This window comes from Oryzias latipes, chromosome 20 (genome assembly GCF_053564925.1).
Source record: "Oryzias latipes strain Hd-rR chromosome 20, Olatipes_Hd-rR_3.1".
NCBI lineage: Eukaryota > Metazoa > Chordata > Actinopteri > Beloniformes > Adrianichthyidae > Oryzias > Oryzias latipes.
In genome coordinates, this window is record NC_136256.1 from 2,630,985 (window position 1) to 2,652,335 (window position 21,351).

Consider the following 21,351-nt stretch of genomic DNA (forward strand, 5'->3'; position numbering starts at 1 on the left):
GCAGCCCTAAAAAAATCTGTAATCCTACTTCCTGGATTTCCCCGTCACCAGTTATCATCAGAATGTAACTCTGACATTGAACAGGGGGCCACTGCCGTGGTGACGAGGTCAAGCATAGATATGTCCGGCTGCAGAAGAAGACAAGAGAACTGGACTTTTGTCATTAGCACTGAACGACAGGTCAGACGTGCCGGACACAGCGCAGCGGCTCATTTCTCTTCCTGTGAAAACTGTGAAATGTGCGAGGAGCTGCTGCCCTCCAAAGTCTCAATGGGACGAGAGAGCACAGCCTTTATTGGTTACATATTTGAAATGCAGCAGTATTATTCTGTCCTGACAAATCAGAGAACAATTTGTCAAACAGAGGCTTTTTAGGGGTGTCTTTGCTGGTTGATGACTTCTGTCAGATACTTTGTGACAGTAAGGAAAAGTCATTCAGAAAAGTGTACTCTTTACATTTCAAACACATCACCATTTTCTGAAAATAATAACAATTAAATGAATAAAACTAAACGTGTTTGTTTTCTCCACCCTGATAAATATAGAGAAATGGAGCTGATAGAAGCTGATAAATGAGCGTTTTCTTCTGAATGGAGTTGAACATAAAGAAATAGGAGAATGTGCAGATGAACATATTCTTAGTGAAAGTGATGCTTATTAGATAAATAAAGAATTTCTCGGTTGTTTGATCTCTTTTTTTGAGGCACAAAAAAAAATGAAGCATGACTATTTTGATGAATAGAAACATTTATTTAAATAACTTAATTGATCAGATCCAGAATAAAGTGGATAAATAAGTCACATTATGTAATAAGGATGTAGAAATAACTAAAACCACCATAACTCAAGCTTGTACTTAAATGCTTTTTTATTCTGTGAAGGTCACAGATAGAATTATCAGGTTATTTTATATTTCAAATTTAAAATTAATATTATTTCTGATTAATATCTTTTTCTTTCTGGAAACCATAAATGTTTACATTCAGACTCACTCTGCGATTGGTACACTATTTCAGAGAAAGAAAAAGTTCAGTGGCCCCCACAAGAAAAAGGTTTGGGGACCCCTGGTGTGAGTCCTGACCCTCATGATAGTCATGATAGGCTAGTTAGTCAGTTTGATAGGACACCAGATAAATGGAAAACTCACCAACACAGAAGGGCCTGGGGGCCTGCAGCTCACTCATCGGCAGCTCAGCACTGAAGTAGTACTGGGAGTTGAGCAGCGTGGCGTTCTGGAAGTGAATAGGAACTGGGTAACAGCGCAGGATCTCAGCAGTCCCCCTCCTCTGCCTGCGGGAGCGCTCCTCCTCAACCACCACCTGGTACTTACTGCAAACACACAGTCCTTCATTTGCAAACAGGAAGGTGCAGCGACGGTTTGGGTAAATGGTGTATAGTTTTCCAGCTCTTTTCTACCTTCTTTGAAGGCCCAAAGCACAGACCCATTCACCCATGCACACACACAGTCACACACAGTCACACACTGGTGGCGGCTCTGCTGCCAAACACTGGCATCAACCTTCCACCTGGGGTTCAGTGTCTTGCCCAAGGAAACACCAACACATAGCGGGAATCGAGGTCGACCGCCCTACCACTGCACCGCTTCTCTTTTGCTGAAGGATCCGTCATAAAGGTTGGAAGTCAACGTACATCTCATATCAACCGTTTGATCTTCTCTACAGACGTGTTAAGTGAGCCCTGTGAATGTGAGAAACCTGAACACCAGCAGATTTGGATCTTTTACTGAATAAAGCCAAAACTTTGAATGTTTAGTGTTTTGTTCTTGGAGTGACCACTTTCAATGACATGTCTATGTGAACACACATTAAGACACGTTCAGGCTTCTCCGCACAGAACTCTCACGTTTGTTACGCGGCTCTACAGACAAAACGTGCAGCCATTGAAAGTTCAACCGCCAGATGACCAAAAGCGATGATCCAGTGTGACCTTCCCCCTTCTACAGCCTTTGGATTCTAAATGGAACCAACAGCAGAAGCTGGGCGTAACGGCAGAACACACAGTTATGGTTCTTCAGTGAACTAAGCTCAAGTCATTCCTACATCCAAGTGAAATGAGACCCAGACAGCCAGTCAGTGCCAGCACAGAAAGATCTGAGCGGTTGGTGGAACCCAATCAGCAAACTGACCTGGAACCAAACGAATCAGCTGCTTTGGATCTAAGCTGAATGGCCGAAGGCCCACTGAGGATCAGCAGACTGCTGCTGGAGATGTGTTAGCAGTTCTGGAGCAGTTAGCCAGAGTGTAGCCATCATGAGCCCACTCCTCACCCCCCAGGTAACCACGGATCAGAGGTCACTGCTCTCCTCAGGTGTTTGTGGGGAAATGACAGACATCCCACCCCTTCCTGCTTGTTCACACCCCCACATTCAGAGAGGATCAGTGGACTGAAGGGGTCCAGTTGGTGTGAGTAGCTAGTCTTAAACTAGTTTCAAAGCTCTTTTGGTTTTTTCATCCCATCATCCCACTCTGTTGAATGTCAGCAGTTTCTCCGGTTTTGTCTTCACTTGGGACTTTCCCGTTCTTCCTTTCGTTGGGACTAATGACAGAAATGAGCTTTTTTGCTCTAACCTGACACAATACACGCTTCAACCTTTCACATGATGGATGTTCTGTTGTGCATTTTCCCCTTGTTTTAAATAAATATTTTCTTAGTGTTTTCCACAGGCGGGGGGCATCGGCTTAAGGCAAACTGTGTTTGAAGGCTGCACTAACCCTGCACAGGCAGACAATGACTATCACCAGCTCCAGCCAATGACAGCAAACAGGATAAAGCAGGTCCAGAAATCAATTTGGGGCCAGAACTTGGCTCTAATGAGCCTGCGAGCCCCCCAGGGATCTGAGCTGGGGTGGCACTGGAGACCACTGAAAGCTATGAGCATGCACACACTATTATTTCATTACTCAGCTCCATCAAAAGGTCATCTGTATCCCCCCCATCACACTGGCCTTCAATTTGATGAAGTTTCCTGTGGGGGGCGGCAGGAACTTTATCACAGGCTGACATTAAAAGGATAATTCATGTGCGGCTGTAAACCCACATGCAGGTAAAGGACAGAGCGGCAGAAACAAATGGCTTCTGACAGAAAACTCATCATGCCGTCCGGCTGACAGCAGCTTCTAATTAAAAATAAATCTTTGCTCCCTTAGCAGGAGGAGAGCGGCTGCCTTCAAAGGCCAGCAGACAGCAGCTGTTTGTTTCTGACAGCCTGGCCGCCTCCCTTAAATCTACCTGACAATCTGTGGGAGCTGTGCTACAGTTTCAGACTGATGAGCACTAGGATGGGCTTTAATGACATCTGCATCAATAAAACTTTGATCTTCCTTTTACCTTTTTGCATAATTCAGACTGAAAGATAATAAAAACTGCTGTGAGACTAAAATGCTTTGTCGCGTTTCAACAGACCTTTCTGAAGAACTCTGCTGGTTCTGCAAAGACCACCAAGGTACTGCTTTTATGACACATTTGATGAACAAATATACCTTCAATTGGCAGTGTCTCTGTCCTGCCTAAAGAACGGACGGTAAGACCGGAGAGGAAGGAAACCTTTTGAGCAGTGATGCTTCAGGGACCACACTGATGATGAAGACTCCAGCTCTGACACTGAGGAGGAAGACGGCCTGCTGGAGTTCTTGCTCCAAGTATCAAAGCTATTTAGGTGGACTGGTAGTTTTTCCAAAAGAATCCGAACACAGGCAGACAGAGAGGCAAGAAGACTGGAATGGCGGTGCATCTCCGTGGTCAACCGAGCCTGAACCTGAGTTTGCACCCTTGTTCATAACAGTTCATTGTCTCAGTGAAGCATTTAAAGGGGAAACTTCGAGTGCTGAGATAATCCTATTCTTTCCTTTTTTTAAGTATTTGTTAGCTCAGCAACACCTATAGAAGAAAATAAGATTAGAGGGAAAGGTTGATAAGAACACTCTGATGACCCAGCATTCTACCAGCATTTAAATGCATCATGTCTGCACAGATCTGGAGAAGTTAAAGAGTCTCAAAAACTCATGCACATGTGCTTTTGCCTGTTTGTATCAGGTGATTTAGAGTACTATTTAAAGATTTGTAAGCTTCGGGGCCTTTTTGAAATCCTAGTTAGTTTGAAGTTGTTGTGATTTTAAGTTGTGCATGCATAAAATGTTCTGTATTCATGTGTTTTTGATATTCGAGTGTACATGGGAATACGCCATTACAAGTACACACAGCTTTGCAGAAAATGTATCGCGTCAGTTATAAATCAAGTGTCACACACAGGTTCCAGAAGGAAGGCCGGGCCACTGATCTTTTGCCCCCTATCCCATCCTGGTGGGGGGAACCAGGCCCTCAGTGACGGTGGCTGTGTCCCTTGGGTGCCGGCGTCTTGGGTCTGGTGGGATCCTTGAGTTCTCTGGCTAGACCAGGAGCCGGGGATCACGTCAACTCTGAGCCTGGGGGTGTCCGTGTCCACGTGGTGCGGATTCTGGTCCTTGCCCTCGAGCACTGGGTCTCTCTAAAATCCAACCGTGGGGGGAGCCTGGTTGGCACATGTTTACCACGCTTACGGGGGACCTCCACTTCTTTTGGATGTCCTCTTTGGTGGGGGGGATTGGCCCTCTCTGTTGAACTTCCTGTGGGTCGGGTGGGTGGCTGCCTAGAATGGGTCTCTCTTGCGGGGCCCTTATTCGTGCCTGGGGTTGGAGTTAGGGATGCTCGTCTGGAGCTGGGAGGGAGATTTCCGGTGGGTAGGGTCTTGGGTTGAGCCCCCTGGTGTGGCGGGAGGTCTGTTCTCTGGATGGGCTGGGTCTTATGCTCTCTGTGGCCCAGTGCCCCCCTTGCCCTCTGGTGCTTGGGGCCCCTGTGGCGATCCTTGGTTACCTGGGTTAACGGGCGGGTGGATTCCCTCGACTTGGCGTCCGATCCAGATGTCTGGGGGCCCCGTCTGCCACTGCTGCTTTGCCGGGGGGTCTTGGTGTGGGAGTGACCGGGCAATTCACCTCTTTTTATATCTCATCAACCTTACAAAGTAGAGCCCAAACACTCACCTGAGGACACGTGTCAGCTCACCTCTGTACTAATGGTACGCATGATGTTATGATATGCTTTACACGCACATACTTTACATAAGTATGTGTGTGTGTAAACTTTAGTTGTATTGTGTATGTGGTGACATGTTTGTGTGTGAAGATGTTTTGGGCACACAGGTATGTTTGTGAGCATCTTGTGTGCCTCTGGACAGGCCCCGCCCATTTTGACTAACATTACATCTGACAGTTATGATGATTAACCTCCAGCATCTTGTCGCTTTGTGATTCTACCTCCTCTCTACTACTTAAACTATCCTCAAACTTCCTTAACCGCCTTTTTTTTTCTCCTTTTCTTTTGTTCCTTTATACCCCATTTCAAACATCCCGCTCGCTTCTTTTTTTCGTCTGGTCCAACAAGAAATGTATAAGAACATAATTAATATAAATAAAGTTTAGCCTCAAATCCGAAAGGGGTTTATTGAAATATACGCCTTGTGTGTCAGAAGATTCATAATCCCTATTGTGACAGTAAAATCTCTGTAACACAAGAGGCCTTCAGCTCTGAGCTGTCTGCTCTGCTGCTCTATTTTGAACTTTTTGTTCTAGGGTGTTACAGGTTAACCCTTTAATACTGAAGCTGTCACCAGTCAAGTGTCGCATGTCAGCATTAAGCATTGGCTTCAGAATCACCTTGTTTTTGGTAAGTGTGTAAACATTTTAGTACTGTACAGTGTTGCATACCGATAAAAAGCTGCTTTTTTCAGCATAAGAATCTGTTTATATGAATAAACAGTCAAAAAGTTAGGGCATTTCAGAGACTGTCAACATGGAGCTAAAGCTCTGGAACTAAAAGATTTGTGTGAGGGGCCACAAATATAGGCTTAGTTTTGGGCTCAAGGTAAGGCTGTGTGTAAATGTGTTAGGCCTGCACAATATACCGCAAATGTATTGTTATCACAAGATCAAGCTGTGCAATATGCATATCGCAAAAGATGGCGAAAATTACAATAAATGGTTACCTTAAATGTACTAAAACAATCTTATGGCAGCTTGAGGTATTTAAAGAATCAAATAAATTCATTTATGTATTTGACCAATCGGATGGACGCCTTCACGTTTGCTGACCAATCGGATGGAGCCCTTTATGTTAGATGTTCACCTATGTAGACGAGGCTCATTTGGAGTACAATTTTAAACTGTTTCAGTGAAATGGAAATGATGTTTTTGGTTGTTTTGCTGTTTGTTCATATACCGCAAGTTATATCGCCATCGCATATGGCGGGTTTTCCTCATATCGTGCAGCCCTTAAATGTGTGTGACCATGAATATTAGTGAATGTGTTTTGGTAATCCTTATAATAGCAGCAGACTCAGATTTGCCCTGCTGACTAAAATCTTTGTTTTAGGTAGACAGCTGTTGACGGGACAACCGTTTGCGAGGACCCTGTATTCTCCAACACCATGTAGAAAGTAGGAACTGTTTAAACCTGTTTGCATGATAGTGTTGTTGGTGTCTTCATGTGTGGTTGTGTTACATATTCAGGGTCTCTTCTTACCTGATGGGAGCACCACGGCTCTTGGCGGGTTTCAGCAGAAACGTCACAGTGGTCTCAGTCTGGTTTTGAGGGGAATCCTGTTCGTAAGCTGGCATTACCGGAGCTGAGAGTGGAGACAGAAGAAAGACTCCTTGATCATTGTGTGGAAGATAAGGCATGTGGAGCAAAAGCGCACCATCACCATAGCCCCTCTGGTACTAATCAGCCTTACCCTAAAACCCTAATCAGGGTTTAAGGGGCTGCAGTCTAAGCAAAGATGCCCAGACTTCCCTCTCCCCGGCCATTCAGGTAAACGTTCCCAGGCCAGCCGAGAGACGCAGTCCCTCCAGCGTGTCCTGGGTCTTCCCCGGGGCCTCCGCCCAGTGGGACATGCCCAGAAAACCCCCCCTGGAGGCGTCCAGGAGACATCCGGACTAGATGCCCGAGCCACCTCAACTGGTTCCTCTGGATGTGGAGGTGAAGCGGTCCAACTCCGAGCTCTTCGCGGGTGAACGAGCTTCTCACCCTATCTCTAAGGGAGCGCCCAGCCTCCCTACGGAGGAAGCTCATTTCAGCCACATGTATTCGGGAACTCGTTCTTTCAGTAATGATCCAGAGTTCATGACCATAGGTGAGTATTGGAACGAAGATCGACCGGTAAATTGAGAGCTTTGGTTTCTGGCTCAGTTTTCTCTTCACCACAACGGACCGATACAGCGACTGCATAACTACGGAAGCTGCTCCAATCCGCCTGTTGGTCTCACGCTCTGATCTTCCCTCACTCGTGAACAAGACCCCCAAGGTTTTTAAACTCCTCCACCTGAGGTAAGGACACTCCACCCACCAAGAGATGGCGTACTACCTTTCTCCGGTCGAGATCCATGTCCTCAGATTTAGCTGTGCTGACCCTCATCCCAGCCGGTTCACACCCAACCCCAAACCCCCCCAGTGCACACTGGAGGCGGCTTGATGAAGCCAACAGGACAACATCTGAGGAAATCCTGTGGTCCCCAAACCAGACCCCCTCTGGCCCCTGACTGCGCCTAGAAATTCTGTCCATAAAAACTATGAACAGAACCGGTGAAGGGCAGCCCTGCCGGAGTCCAACATGCACCGGGAACAAGTCTGACTTACTGCCGGCTATGCGAACCAAGCTCTTGCTCCGGTCATACAGTGACAGGACAGCCCCCGGTAAGGCTCCCCGGACCCCATACTCCCAGAGCACCCCCCACAGGATACCACGGGGGATGCAGTCGAACGCCTTCTCCAGATCCATAAAACACACATGGACCATTGAACTATCTAACCAAGTTAAAATGATCCTTATTCACAAAACATTTTTTACCAGGAACCATGGTACAGTGCGATGAACTGACGTTGATTCCGATACAGGGGAAACGACAGAACTGGTGGGGAAACGTTGTTTGGGATTCATTTATATTTACAGAGAATAGCGCCCAACTGTTAAAACAGAAGTGACATCTAAACCCTGGTTCCACCAGACAATGCATTCGCCGCTTCATATTTCATCTACAACGTGATCTGCGCTAGTTGACACACGCCCAGAAACATTGTGCCAAACCACTCTACTTTACGAACGTGAAACAAGTGCCAAAGCGTCCGGGTCAAACGGGCCATCCCTAATTTCTAAAATCTGTTTAATTATGTTCTGTTTATTTGAAGGTTATCAAGCTCTCGTCTATTCCTGGTGGAATATAAAATAAGTTAAATGAATGGAGATGTCCAGCGTCCTCTGTTGTCTCCGGAGCCTGATCGAGTTAGGCAGGAATTGAAAATGAGAAAAAAATAACAACTGTCCCAAGAACAGGCAGACGGCTGGATCCAAATGCAGCAGGTTTATTAGCTCAGCTAAAAGCAAAATCTAAATCTCAGCTAAATCAGGGTCAGGAAGGCAAGAGTCCATAACAGGCATGAGCGCATCAGAGGAGAGACAGGATGGTCAGGATCCAGGCCAGGGTCTGGGCAGGCGGCCGGCAAGTATCACACACACGTTCCAGAAGGAAGGCTGGACCACTGATTTTCTGTCCCCTACCCCATCCCTGGTGGGGGGAACCAGGCCCTCAGTGACGGTTGCTGTGTTGGGCCCAGTGGCATCCCTGAGTTTTTATGCAAGACCACCAACCCTAGATCATGATCTTTATGAATGACTGTGTAAATACATGGAATCCATGAAAATGCTGCTCTTTTCTAAATTGTTTTCTCTTTTCTACATCATGAGATAAAATCAGCAGCAGTGATGAAGACAATGAGACGCATAATGAACAACGAGGCAGCAGCTGGGAATCCAGCAGCTCCTCCTGTCTGTTGGACAGCAGTTTGAGAGGAAGAACCGCTGAGGTCCAGCCAAAGTCATTCCAGCACAGGAAGTCCTCCCAGATGCTGAGATGTGGTAGTAAATGGGTGTCAAAGCTGGAGATTTTCACAATAAGAGCCAGACTCAAATGTGGAGAATGCAACATTCATTTGTGCCCACAAGAAAACAGCATTTATGCATTTCACAACCAGACTGAAGCAACGGATATTTTCTGGATTAAATGGACAATTCCATTTAGTTTTGTGTTTTTTGTTGTAGTTCATAGTTTATTAGTTCTGTCAGTCATTAAAGTGAAAATTCTGGAAAAAACTGTGTTGCATGAATAAAAATCTCTTCCTGCTGAAGATGGGTAAAAAGTATTTTGTTAATCATACGGTAGATGCTGCTTGTTCCCGATTAGCAACCATATCTATTTAATGTGCTCAAGTCAAATTTACTATCTTAACTTTATTTAGCATTCACAAAATGGGCTGCACGGTGGTGCAGTGGTTAGCGCTCTTGCCTCACAGCAAGAAGGCCCCTGGTTCAAGTCCCAGCTGGGGGACATGAAAAATACATCAATCGGGGACCTTTCTGTGTGGAGTTTGCATGTTCTCCCCGTGTATGCGTGGGTTTTCTCCGGGGTCTCCGGCTTCCTCCCACTGTCCAAAAACATGCTTCATAGGTTAATTGGCAACTCTAAATTGTCCATGGTGTGAGTGTGAGAGTGCATGGGTGTGTGATTGCGGATGTTCTACCCTGCGACAGACTGGCGACCAGTCCAGGGCATTCCCTGCCTACGCCCAAGTAGCCGGGATAGGCTCCGGCAGCCCCGTGACCCCGAAAGGGACAAAGCAGTACAGAAAATGGATGGATGGATGGAAGAATAAAAAACATGTTATCAGAATTGGAACACAAGTCAGGCGTCAAGGGGTTAAGAATTCATCAATCCAAGCTTCTTTAAGCACTAAGCAGCACCTCAGCTAAAACAACGGCTGTTTTGTCATTCATAACAATAAAGAAACTGCTGGAAACATGTATTTTTTATCCTTTCATCCTCACATTTGTAATGACACCCCCCCCCGGCGTACCTGAAATCCTGGTGGTGAACTGTGTGATGACTGGAGGGCCAAAGCCTTTCACAGTGGCCGCTCTTATTGTGAAGGAATAGGTGGAGCCTGGGTAGAGGCCGCCAAACATGTGAGTCGTCTCATTGGCCAGTTTGAAGATCTTGCTGCTCTGATTGGACAAGTCAAAGTCGGTGTCGAAGGAGCTCAGGGCTTTGTAGTTAATCTATGGAAGAGGAAAATGGGATTTCTTTTTTTAATGGAGGAACAAGCAGGTGGTGCTAACCGATGCTAGATACCCAAACGGCTAAGGCGGCGATGGCTGTCTGCTTCATCTAAACCTTGGACGTTGTTTTGTACGACTTCTACTGACAAATATCGCACATCCAGAACATCCTACAATAAATGACATTTCATCTGTAGAGCAAATTTATTAGAGTAAAACCACAGGTTATTAAACTTACCTGGAGGCGGAAAGACTCAAGAAATTAGAAAATAATTAATTATTTTCTGAAGTTCAAAAGAAACCAAACTTTAACGGTATTAAACGTGTTTCTGTTAATGCAGAATTTAATACTTTTTTACAGTTTGTGAAAAACATAAAACCCTGCTAGCATATTTACATTTGTCTAATATTTATTCATAAATATGAGAAAATTAACTATTTAAATTTCTCAATGTTAATTTTCCCATTATTAAAATATCCTAAATTAATATGACCATAAAATTATTTATCATCTTTACACAGATAAATATTTCCTAAATGTCTGAGTAAATGTGCAACACCAAAAAAACAAGACTTTAAAAAAATGTCATCTCATGTAAAAAGTGTTTCACAGTATTTCAAAAGGGATATCATTGATTTTGTGGCTGATAACATGTTTGTGGGGTAAAGACCAAACTTATCCCCCTGAAAGTCTCCAAACACATTTCCATGGCTCCTGTGCCAGTGGCATACAGATGTTTTTGTTTTTTCTGCTATTTTCCCACACCAAAATTCTGTTCATTAGTGGGGAGAACATGAGAGACAGCGGCTACATAGAGTTTGAAACCCACTAGGGACAGCTCCTCTGGCCAGCGCTAACTGCGTAGGTGAAACATGTCCAACCGTGGACGGTCCCACCACAGTAAAGCTCAAACACAAACTAGCTCAGGAGGCTGGCAGCATTCCCCGATGCTCTGATCCCTGCATCATCATCATCATCATCATCATCCCTGCATCCACGTCTTTCTGATCATCAGTTTTAAGACTCGGAGGGTTTCTCACCTCGTACTGCCGGATGAGGCCATAGGTCTGCAGAGGCTCCCTCCAGCTCAGACTGATCTGCTCCTCATAGCTCCGGCCCTGGATGGATTCCACAGGAATGGCCCCGGGAACTGGAATCACCATGACAACCCTTATTTATTTCACATCAAATGAACCCCACCTCCTTCTGCTGCAGGTCAGTGGCAGTCCTGCTTTCGTACCATCTTCATCAGTCAGCACAAGAAGCTCTGGACTCTCCTTGTGGCCCTCAGGGTTGTTCAGGACGAGCATCAGGCTGATGTTGGTGAAAGGCAGAAGGTTACGCACGGTGTGCACGCTGCTCAAAGTGTCATACACCACCTCTTCTCGAGCCTCCTCCTTCACTGGCTCCCTGTACAGGACACAAGTTAAGCCTGCTTTGTGAAGCACTGTTAACCACAGCTGGGCTCCTGCTTACCTGCTGGGTCCCCCTGCAGGCCTGTAGCGGTACTGCACTGTCAGGTTGTACCTGTGACAACGAGTCACGTTGTATCCAAATGGCTCCCAGCGAACAGTCACCTGTTTGGACTGAATGTCAACTACCTCCAGCTGACGCGGGCCATGCAGAGGATCTGGCACCAACAAACGTGCACACACACACACACACACACACACACACACACACAAATGTTTACAGTCAGAAAAGCTTGATGCTGCAGAGCTGCTGCTACTGCATCACAAAAGATCTTCGTCTTTTTTTTTACTTGTCCTGTCCAACAGCTGAGCAAACAGGCTGAAGCTGAGGGCCTCTAGAGTCTGACAGATGTCACTGTTACAGTAGAGGGAAATGAAGCTTTCTTCACGCCAAGTGTATATTTCAGTGACGGACCATGCAAGAGGTCTTTTTTGTTCCATCAAGGCCAGTGCTGAGAGCCCAGTCTGTCCAGTTGTGTGAGTTGTGTGAGTTGTGTGAGTAAGAGCAAAGAGGGAAGCCCTCTTTGCTCTTACTCTGCCTGGCAACAAAGGACAGCTGAAATGCGATTGGTTAAATGCTCCATTGTGAAAATACGTCTTTCTGGAAGCAGCATGACCACCATAAACATATTAAAGGGAATGGATAGAACATTTGGATTATTTAATGAGTATGCATGGACAAAATATGATTGACACATGATTCAGCTATTTCTTAGGCCTTCTTAGAAGGCCTTGAAGGCCCTGACGGCCCATCACTGGTATATTTGTATAAACCCCTTTTGCCTTTGAGGCTAACCCCAACCCATTTTTTGGACCAGCTGAAAGAGAGAGAGTGGGATATTAGAGATTGGGAACAAGGTTACAAAAAAATAGAAAAACAATTAAAGAAATGTAAAGGAGGGGGGGGATTACAACAAGGTAAGAACTCCCGCCTACAGTTACACAATTCATGGACCTTGACAACTCAAAGGTTACCTCCAAACTTTACAAATTGGTATCTAATACAGATAACACACCACACAGTAGCCCCCGGACAACAAGTGTCATTGTGTGGTGACTTGGGGTGGAGAGCAAACAGAAGAATGTGAATGAGAGTGCATGTGGTAAACTAATAAACAGTTCAAACTGGTCAATATTTAATACTTTCCCAACGTTTTCCTCCGAAATTTTAGTGGAAAAAGTCAGTCGATGCTTGAAAGAAAGGAATTTGCTATACAGTTTAAGTAAAAACTGTATTAAAAAGGGACAATAGATAAATTGATAAATAGATAAAGATTTAATAATTAAGGAATGGGCTGCATAGTGGAGCAGTGGTTAGAGCTCTTGCTTCACAGCAAGAAGGCCCCTGGTTCAAGTCCCGGCTGGGGGGCCTGAAACAGAACAGCAATGGGGGACCTTTCTGTGTGGAGTTTGCATGTTCTCCCCGTCCATGTGTGGGTTTTCTCCGGGGACTCCGGCTTCCTCCCACCATCCAAAAACATGCTTCATAGGTTAATTGGTTGCTCTAAATTGTCCCTGGGTGTGAATGTGAGAGCACATGTTTGGGTGATTGTGGCCCTGCGACAGAATGGTGAACAGTCCAGGATGTCCACAGCATTCGCCCGCAAGTGGATAGGGATAGGCTCCCTATCGATCCCGAAAGGGATTTAACAGTTAACAAGATAGATGAATGAATGAATGATTAAGGGCTGCACGGTGGCGCAGTGCTTAGCGCTCTTGCCTCACAGCAAGAAGGCCCCTGGTTCAAGTCCCGGCTGGGGGACATGAAAAAACACAACATCAATGGGGGACCTTTCTGTGTGGAGTTTGCATGTTCTCCCCGTGCATGCATGCATGGGTTTTCTCCGGGATCTCCAGCTTCCTCCCACTGTCCAAAAACATGCCTCATAGGTTGATTGGCAACTCTAAATTGTCCATAGGTGTGAGTGTGAGAGTGCATGGGTGTGTGATTGAGGATATTCCACCCTGCGACAGACTGGCGACCTGTCCAGGGCGTCCCTTGCCTACGCCCAAGGCTCCGACAACCCCGTGACCCTGAAAGGGAATAAACGGTAAAGAAGATGGATGGATGGATGGATGAATGATTAATTAAACAATAACAAAAGTTATGTAAAAGAGAAATTGAAAGGATGGGTCTTTAGCCTCTTCTTACAAACCTCTATAGTCTCTGCAGCCCTGAGGTTCTCAGGCTGTTCCAGAGGTGAGGACCGTAATGGTGGAATGAGGCCTCATCATGTGTGTTGGTCCTCACCTTAGGAACAACTAATAGGCCAGTGCAGGAGGACGCAGCGTCCGTGAGTATCTTAAAAGCAGACAGGTTCTGTAATAGTTGTAGGTTTGAAACAGACTTTTTGGGTAAACCAGAGAGCAAGGCATTAAAATAATCAAAAAGAAAAGCATTACCACCTCTGTGCTGTAAGAGAGAGAGGAATGGGCAGACTCTGGCAATGTTTTTAAGATGATAGAATCCTGTTTTCACAACGTTCCTGATGTGAGGAATAAAACTCAGTTCAGAGTCAAAAGGTACACATTAGTCACAGTTACATGTGTAAAATATCTTAATCGGATCAATGGTCGGATTAAAATTCAAAATTTAACACACGCTAACAACATTAACCTTGTTGATGAACACAAAATTGATGCGGGAAATGTCGCAGTCTGCATCTTGGCTGCACGTAAATATGTGGTAATAACATCAGCCTTTATTTTGCCTGGACACCACTGGAAACACAAATCCACGTGATTGTTTGAACTGTTTCTAAGGACTGAGCGACATTTCTGTTTTGAACAGCTCACACACCGCCCCAAAGCCGCTGAGTGAGCTGATGGTCTGAGCTCTGCCCGGACACACGGTTCTCCTGAGTCCGGCAGCCGCTAACCCAGAGCGGCGGGTCGGAACCCTCCCCCCCGGAGCGCAAACAAACAAAGCACCACCGCCCCGTCCGCAAACACAAAGCTATAGGTCCGGCTGCTCCACACGAGTGAACCTTGTCTGTGATCGGTCGGTCCTGTTTGAGCTCCAAAGCTTTCTGTGGAGCGAAACACCATCTATGCATGACGTTAAACCAGAGCAGTAGTGACACACGATCAGAATGAACCGTTTATATGGAACACGATCTGATCAACAATCGGCATAACCCACCTAGCGCGATCGGAAAGAAATTTTGATCCGAACGAGTCTGATCGGGGCAGCGTATACATGACGCATTTTTCTTCCGATCAGGCGTTCTTTCCGATTACTTTTGTCCATGTAAACGCAGCTAATGAAATGGTTTAAAATTCCTGAGTTTGTTAAAATCATCTCTCTCTTTTCTTCAGGACCAATGATTTAAACTTCAGTTTTGTCCTGCTTGAGCTGTTTTTTGCCATCCACGACTTTATATCTAAAATCCAGTTTAAAAGAGTGTTAACAGGTTCAAGGTCATCAGAAGACACGGCGATGTAAAGCTGTGTATTATCAGCGTAGCTGTGAAAGTCAACGCCGTGTCTCCTGATGACCTCCCCAAGAGGAAACATTCATAAATTAAAAAGTATTGGACCTAAAATCAACTCTTGGGGAACCCCACAACTTGTTTCGAGGATTTCTTGAACTTACATAAAAGTATTGATCTGTAAGATAGGAAAGAAACCAGTTCAAAGCTCAAAATGTTGATTTTGCATGGTATAGACCAGGGGTCGGCAACCTGGCTATTTCCTCCCAGTGGTTTTTTTAAAACAATTATTCTGTTTTAAGATTGTCGTGGTGCCGTTAACACTGTCGGGATGTGGGAGTGGGAGGGAGGAGGAGAGCAGCGTGAACGCAAAGGGGGCGTGTCTGCAGCTGTTAATACAGACCAGAGTCTGTTATGGGATGGAAAGTTCTTATAAAAAGACAGTACATGTTGAATGTGGTTGATTGAGTAGTGAATAACGAGTGAAAACCAGTGAAATGATGCCGTTCACTGGAAACACCAGGTTTTCCAAAGGCTGTTGCAGCTCCCAGTGTTTCATCTCTGTGGGAAACTGATCCAAGTGGTTCTTTGAGTGGTAAAGGCTGCCGACCCCTGGTATAGGCCCTTTAAATCCCATCCTTTCTGTCTGAGCATATTAGTGTATGAATGCTTGCATGCACACATGTACATGTGTGTGCCCTCAGCATGACATTTCCATTGAGCTGCTGCTGTCAGGGATTTTTCCTGAAGACTGTAGATGCAGAAAGAGTCTGAAGGACAGAAAGATCCTCAGGAGAACTTTTAGAGGGAATGATGCATTCACTGTCCAGCTGAGTTCCCATCAGCCTTTGAGACAACTCTCAGCACATCAGTTAGGCTGTGCCAGAACCTATCTGGCCCCAGAGTACGGCTGTGGTTGGGATCGCTTCAGTGTGATCCCTGAAGCTTTGCCAAAGGGTGCCTTAGCAAGGCAGCACATGATCCCGGACTCCAGAACATTGTAAACACTTTGAGCGTCTGGGAAAGAGCAGAAAAATCCAATCCATTATTGTTATTATTATTAATAGAAGTCCTGAGAGCACAAGCTGTTACTGGAGTCAACCCTGCCCCTTGTATCGGCATGCATGTTAGGTGTACTTGAGCACTGAGAGCAAGGGGAAAACCATGGTAAAGACAAAAAAGAGGTTATGAGAGGAACTAGTGTGCAGTGGTTAGCGCCTAACAGAGAGAAGGCCATGGTTCAAATCCCAGCTTGGACCTTTCTGTGTGGAGTTTGCATGTTCTCCCTGTGCATGCGTGGGTTTCCTTCGGGCACTTTGACTTCTTCCCACAGTCCAAAACATTATTCACAGGTTAGGTGATAGGGTATGTAGAGTGGAATTAGAGGGTGTTTTCAGACTGGAATAATCTGTTGGTCTAGAACCAGTCCGCGTTTATTTGTTCCAGATCAAGTCCTGAACCTTGCGTATGCTCTGTATTCAGATTGGCGTCAAGGGGACGTTCTTGTTCCAGACTAAAGCTTTGAACAAAACCACATGACTAAAGATCTCTTCACTCATTGGTCACGAATTATGAGGCCGGATCAAAGCAACCAGAGACAGAAATCATTTAAGTCTTTGTAGTCCTTGTCGAGATAGTTTATTCAAATGTTGGCGGTCGACCATGATCGTAAGATTGTAGGTTCAATTCCCGCCTTGCACACCCATGTGTCGAAGTGACCTTGGGCAAGACACTGAACTTGCCTCTTGTGGTAGGCGGGCGCCTGTGGTTGGCAGTGGAGCTGCCACCAGTGTGTGAATGCGTGTGTGACTGGGTGAATGGGTCTGTGACTGTAAAGCGCTTTGGACCTTGTAGGTAGGAAAGCGCTATTTAAGTATACGCCATATTTCACTGACCAATTTTAAATGCCTCTATCAACGTCAGGCATAACAATTTTTATATGCTTTTTTTGGTCCAATGGGGTCCTGCTGCAGGGTGGGTAATGGCAAGAAGATGACTATGAAGGTACTCTGATGAGTGTTTATGACATATAGATTGACAGGAAAACCATGAGAAACAATATCTGTCACGTTGAAAGTTGTTTCAATGAGCCTGCATTAATCCGACCTCACTTCAATGAGTGGATGTGTCTCATCGTTGTGGTGTTATGACATTGTTTTCACAGAATTCTGTTAAGAAACTATGAAGTAGCTTTTAGGATGATGTCACAGCAGCACCGTGCGCGTGACGTGTAACAAGACAGAAAAAAGCATGGAAGTATCGTTTTCAGGTGTTAAAATAGACATTCTAAAAACAGTTGGACCCTTTTTTGTTTGATAACACGACAATCGTTGCTTCACAATTGTCCACGGCTTCTTTTCTACGCTTTTTACATCATGTGACTACCAGCTACGGTGGCCGTTTTGGTTAACTTGTTACGCTCCGAAGACGGATCGTATTCAGACTGATGAATCTCAGAGCAAAACCGAAGCTCAGTCTGATTGGAAACGAACCAAGACCACCTCCAAAGATGGGTCTGAGAGTCCGCCTGGGTGTTTCAGGCTGAAAATTTGAGCTGGATTATCGGAAAATCAACTTTGGTTCCCCTTACAGCGAACCAAATGTATCCGGTCTGAACACAGCCTGAGACAGCGAGCCGTCTACCTGAGGTGGGGCCAGCCCAGCATGACCCAACCGGTGTGCTGCAAGAAAGGTCTTAATCATCTTGTTGATCCTTAGAAAGAAAATCCAGCGAGTCCTTAAGAGAACACAAGCCTGAAAACCACTGATGAGGACGTTTCCTCCACCTTACAGAGCCTATCTACTCTTTCTGGTCCATAAATGAAGATGTCATTGCTGTCTTGGTTTTGATTCCTCTTATGACAGGACCGGCTCCAGGTTCATGTCCTGTGATTAGGTACAGGCCTTTGCAAATCCTGATTCAGCCTGCCTGAGAGTACACAACTGATGGAGATGAGCAAGGACAGTGACCAAAACTGAAATGACAGTGAGGCGGAAAAACAGCGAGTCCAGTCCAGGGTGGGGATGGGGACTGTGGTTGGTTTAAAATGATAAACAGACATCTAATGTGCAACTTCCTGGTCAGGACATCCAAACCAACCCTGGCCCCTCAGCTATAAAAGTTATTTGTGTGTTGCCTTCTTTCAAGTGTGTAATCAAAATCCAGATGTTAACCTACACCCTGATGAGCCCGTCCAGTACTTAAGAGCAGTTGAATGGAGGTTCAGGAACATAGTGGGGGCAGACAGACAGAGAAATAAAATGATAAAAGCACAGACAGAAATAGATGAGATAAAAGCTGAAATGACAGTAAGGAACGAAGCATGAAAATCAGAGGTGGAAAGAGAGAAAGAAGTGCAATATTTATCTGATGTTTGCTGAAAGCCCCGACCGACACCAGATACACTTTAATGGATGTTAACACAAAAACACACAGGAGCTTTTATTCTATGACCAATGCTCAGATGCTGTTTGTGTTTGCAGGAAGGTTTTCTTCTTTAGAAATGTACCTCCTTCCAATTACCATCATCTTTTTTCTGGTCGTAAAGCTCTATTCACGGGTCGGCGGCGACCAGTTCCAATGTAAAGTCAACGTAGAGATGTGATCGGAGGTCATGGGGAGCTATCATCATCCATTCCAGTTAAAAAGTCCTGCAAATATTTTCTGTTTTCAGGTTTTACAGAACAAACATCAATTGATGAACATTTTTGTCAACATCCTGTGAATTCTCTAAGAACTCAAAGCAAACTGTTTTACTTTTTGAACTTTTTTCGGATTTTTCTTTGAGAAAATGAAATAGCATAAAAGTTATTTATAAAGTTATGAACACGTCTTTATTGTCATTTTATTTCATTGACATTAGAGCTGCAGCTCTCATGAGGATTCAGCATCTGGCAGGAGACAGTTTTCTGTAATATGACGCTGCTAAAACACAGTGGATTCAAATGTTATTATATTTATGAAATACCGTTTTATTCAGGTCCTATGAATTCATCTTGTTTTATTTATCAGTTAAAATTGCGATTTGTTGTGCAGGCCTATTATGATCCTGACCTGGAGTCACGAACCAGTGGCAGGTTCATTGGACCTCCCAGAACCCGTCTGGGGAGCAGAACCAAACACTGCGCGTGTCCCGGCCCCCCATGCCAGAGTGCTCTAGTTCATTCTGAACCTGTAGGTCATTCCTGCCGTTCAGGATCCAGCAGGTCAGAGACTCTACAGCGAGTCATGGGGAGGAGGAAGACTGTTTGTCTGTCACCACACTGAGACGCCTCACTGAGCGCCAAGGCATGTATGATGGACACAGCCATTTATTATTGAACTCACACATGTGCACTCACGTGCACACACACATGCACATCCAGGCTTATTCATAATTGAGAGGCAGTAATATGAATAAATAAGAGAGACTTAGAAAACAGACGAGGGCCATCAGGCCAAAAGGCAGAGTGAACCTCAATCTCACACACACACGCACGCACGCACACACACACGCACGCACGCACGCACACACGCACACACACACACATACACACACACACACTTCCTTTTTTATTTTTTTATCTCCTGCCTTCATGTGTTAGTATTGGTAGTTGTCTGTGTTTGTCAAATCTGTTTGTTCCAGAGTTTGTTGTTGTTTTGTTTTGTTTAGTTTAGTTTAGTTTTTTTGTGGTCTCACTTAAATAAAAATTATAAAAAAATAGAAAATAAAAAAAATAAAAAATTAGGCAGACATGAACATTTTCACACTTTTCCCTCTTGCTAAAAATCTCAAAGTTCAAACCTTCATAGAAAAATAAATCCACCATCACAGAATGAAAACATGATCGCGGTCAAAGATTTATGTGCTGTGACTGGCGAGCTGAATGAGAGTGGTTGACAAGATAATCAGCCAATCAGGATGCAGAATACAGTGCTTTGTGGAGAGAGAGGACAAAAAGGCACAGAAACATTTGCAAGACTGAGAAAGGTGACCCGCGATGTAGTAAAGGATCATTTGCTACAATAAATGGATTACAATAGATTTTGGAAAAGGCTGTAGTGACCAGCGTTGTCTAAGTTGTGTTAATGTATTGTGTGTTGCTAATCTCAGTTAGTGTTAGGTGGCTGTGTGTTTAGATTGGTGCACTGTATGGAAGATGACTGTGATTGGGTTAGTGTGGATAGGGGCTGGAGGAGCGAGCTAATATAAGGGGTAGGGATGGGTGTGATGCGTGAATAAATGAATGAGGAAGGCAAGTCATAAAGCCTACGATGGTGCCGGCGCAAAAGATGCCCACGGAAGAGACATAAGACCAGACGGAAGTGACATCCAATCAGACATAAAGAAAGATGGTGGCGCTCTGTGCAAGCAGCTACTGATGAAAACGCCTGAACCTTCTATGCCCAATTTGAACTGTTGGCTTGGGCCGTGGGCTGATCACCGGACATGAAGGCGCTTCAGCTGGCTGTGTGCCTCACAGATGAAGAGTCCGTTGGTTCTCAGTCCAGCAGAACAGAGTGAAAACAGAGCTTTAGTTCAAGCTCTTCGGCAGCTTTTGGACACTTTAACCAGCCTGCTGTTTCGTGTTCGAAGCTGATAAATAAACGGAGACTGACAGTTGAGCCCCTCCAGGTTTTGGCCTCTGAGACTGAAACCCTGACAAAAAGGGTCAATCCTCACATGTTGACGTTTAGAGCGAGCTGACGAATGACCAGTCCCCATTCCTGTACCCTTCAAGATGCTTTGGAGATGGCGTAGAAGGAATTGCTGGAGCTGCTGCACAGAACAGTGACATGTGCTGCCACCCGGTTGTCCAGGAAAACCACACCAGGGTCACTGGGAATACTTTTAGAAAGATCAGAGTGGGACTGTTACGCCAACACAGCTTAGCCCTGCCTGTTAACAACCGAAGCATTAATCATCTTGTGAGGTGTGCGGGCGTGCAGCCCCAGAACAAACCCAAATACAGCAAACTGCCCTGATTGTCTGCAAGACTGAGTCATGTGACCTGATCTGACTCACCCGCACACTTAGTCCTGGCTCTGAGAACAGGTCCAGGGTTTCCTGTGCCTCCTTCCAGGGGTCTGGTGAGCAGGACACTGATCTCATACTCAGTGTCAGGGTCAAGGTGTCCAATCTTATGGGTGGGCTTATCCACAGGTGTAGTGTCAATTAGCGTGCCTGCCATAGTCCGGTACTCCACCTGAAACCAAATATAAGCACAGGTCGGAGCTGTCTGAGGTGCTGAAGGTCAGAACTTTAAGTCGGGTCTAGCTAAGTTGTGCTCATCCAAAGCTTTGTTTCC

At 45.3% G+C, this 21,351-nt stretch overlaps 1 protein-coding gene across 16 annotated transcripts in view; it reads right to left on the bottom strand.

Annotated features, from left to right (window-relative positions):
- The window catches only part of LOC101160890 (receptor-type tyrosine-protein phosphatase mu), a 156,690-nt gene that overhangs the window by 73,864 nt on the left and 61,475 nt on the right, over window positions 1-21,351 (bottom strand). For all 16 annotated transcript variants that reach the window (XM_023949909.2, XM_078938799.1, XM_078938801.1 and 13 more), the window contains exons 9-15: window positions 21,069-21,249; window positions 11,637-11,790; window positions 11,401-11,570; window positions 11,201-11,310; window positions 9,958-10,159; window positions 6,574-6,676; window positions 1,148-1,329 (exon numbers count right to left, since the gene is read on the bottom strand). In XM_023949909.2, the coding sequence (XP_023805677.1) occupies window positions 1,148-1,329; window positions 6,574-6,676; window positions 9,958-10,159; window positions 11,201-11,310; window positions 11,401-11,570; window positions 11,637-11,790; window positions 21,069-21,249 (1,102 nt within the window). The remainder of the gene's footprint in view (window positions 1-1,147; window positions 1,330-6,573; window positions 6,677-9,957; window positions 10,160-11,200; window positions 11,311-11,400; window positions 11,571-11,636; window positions 11,791-21,068; window positions 21,250-21,351) is intronic.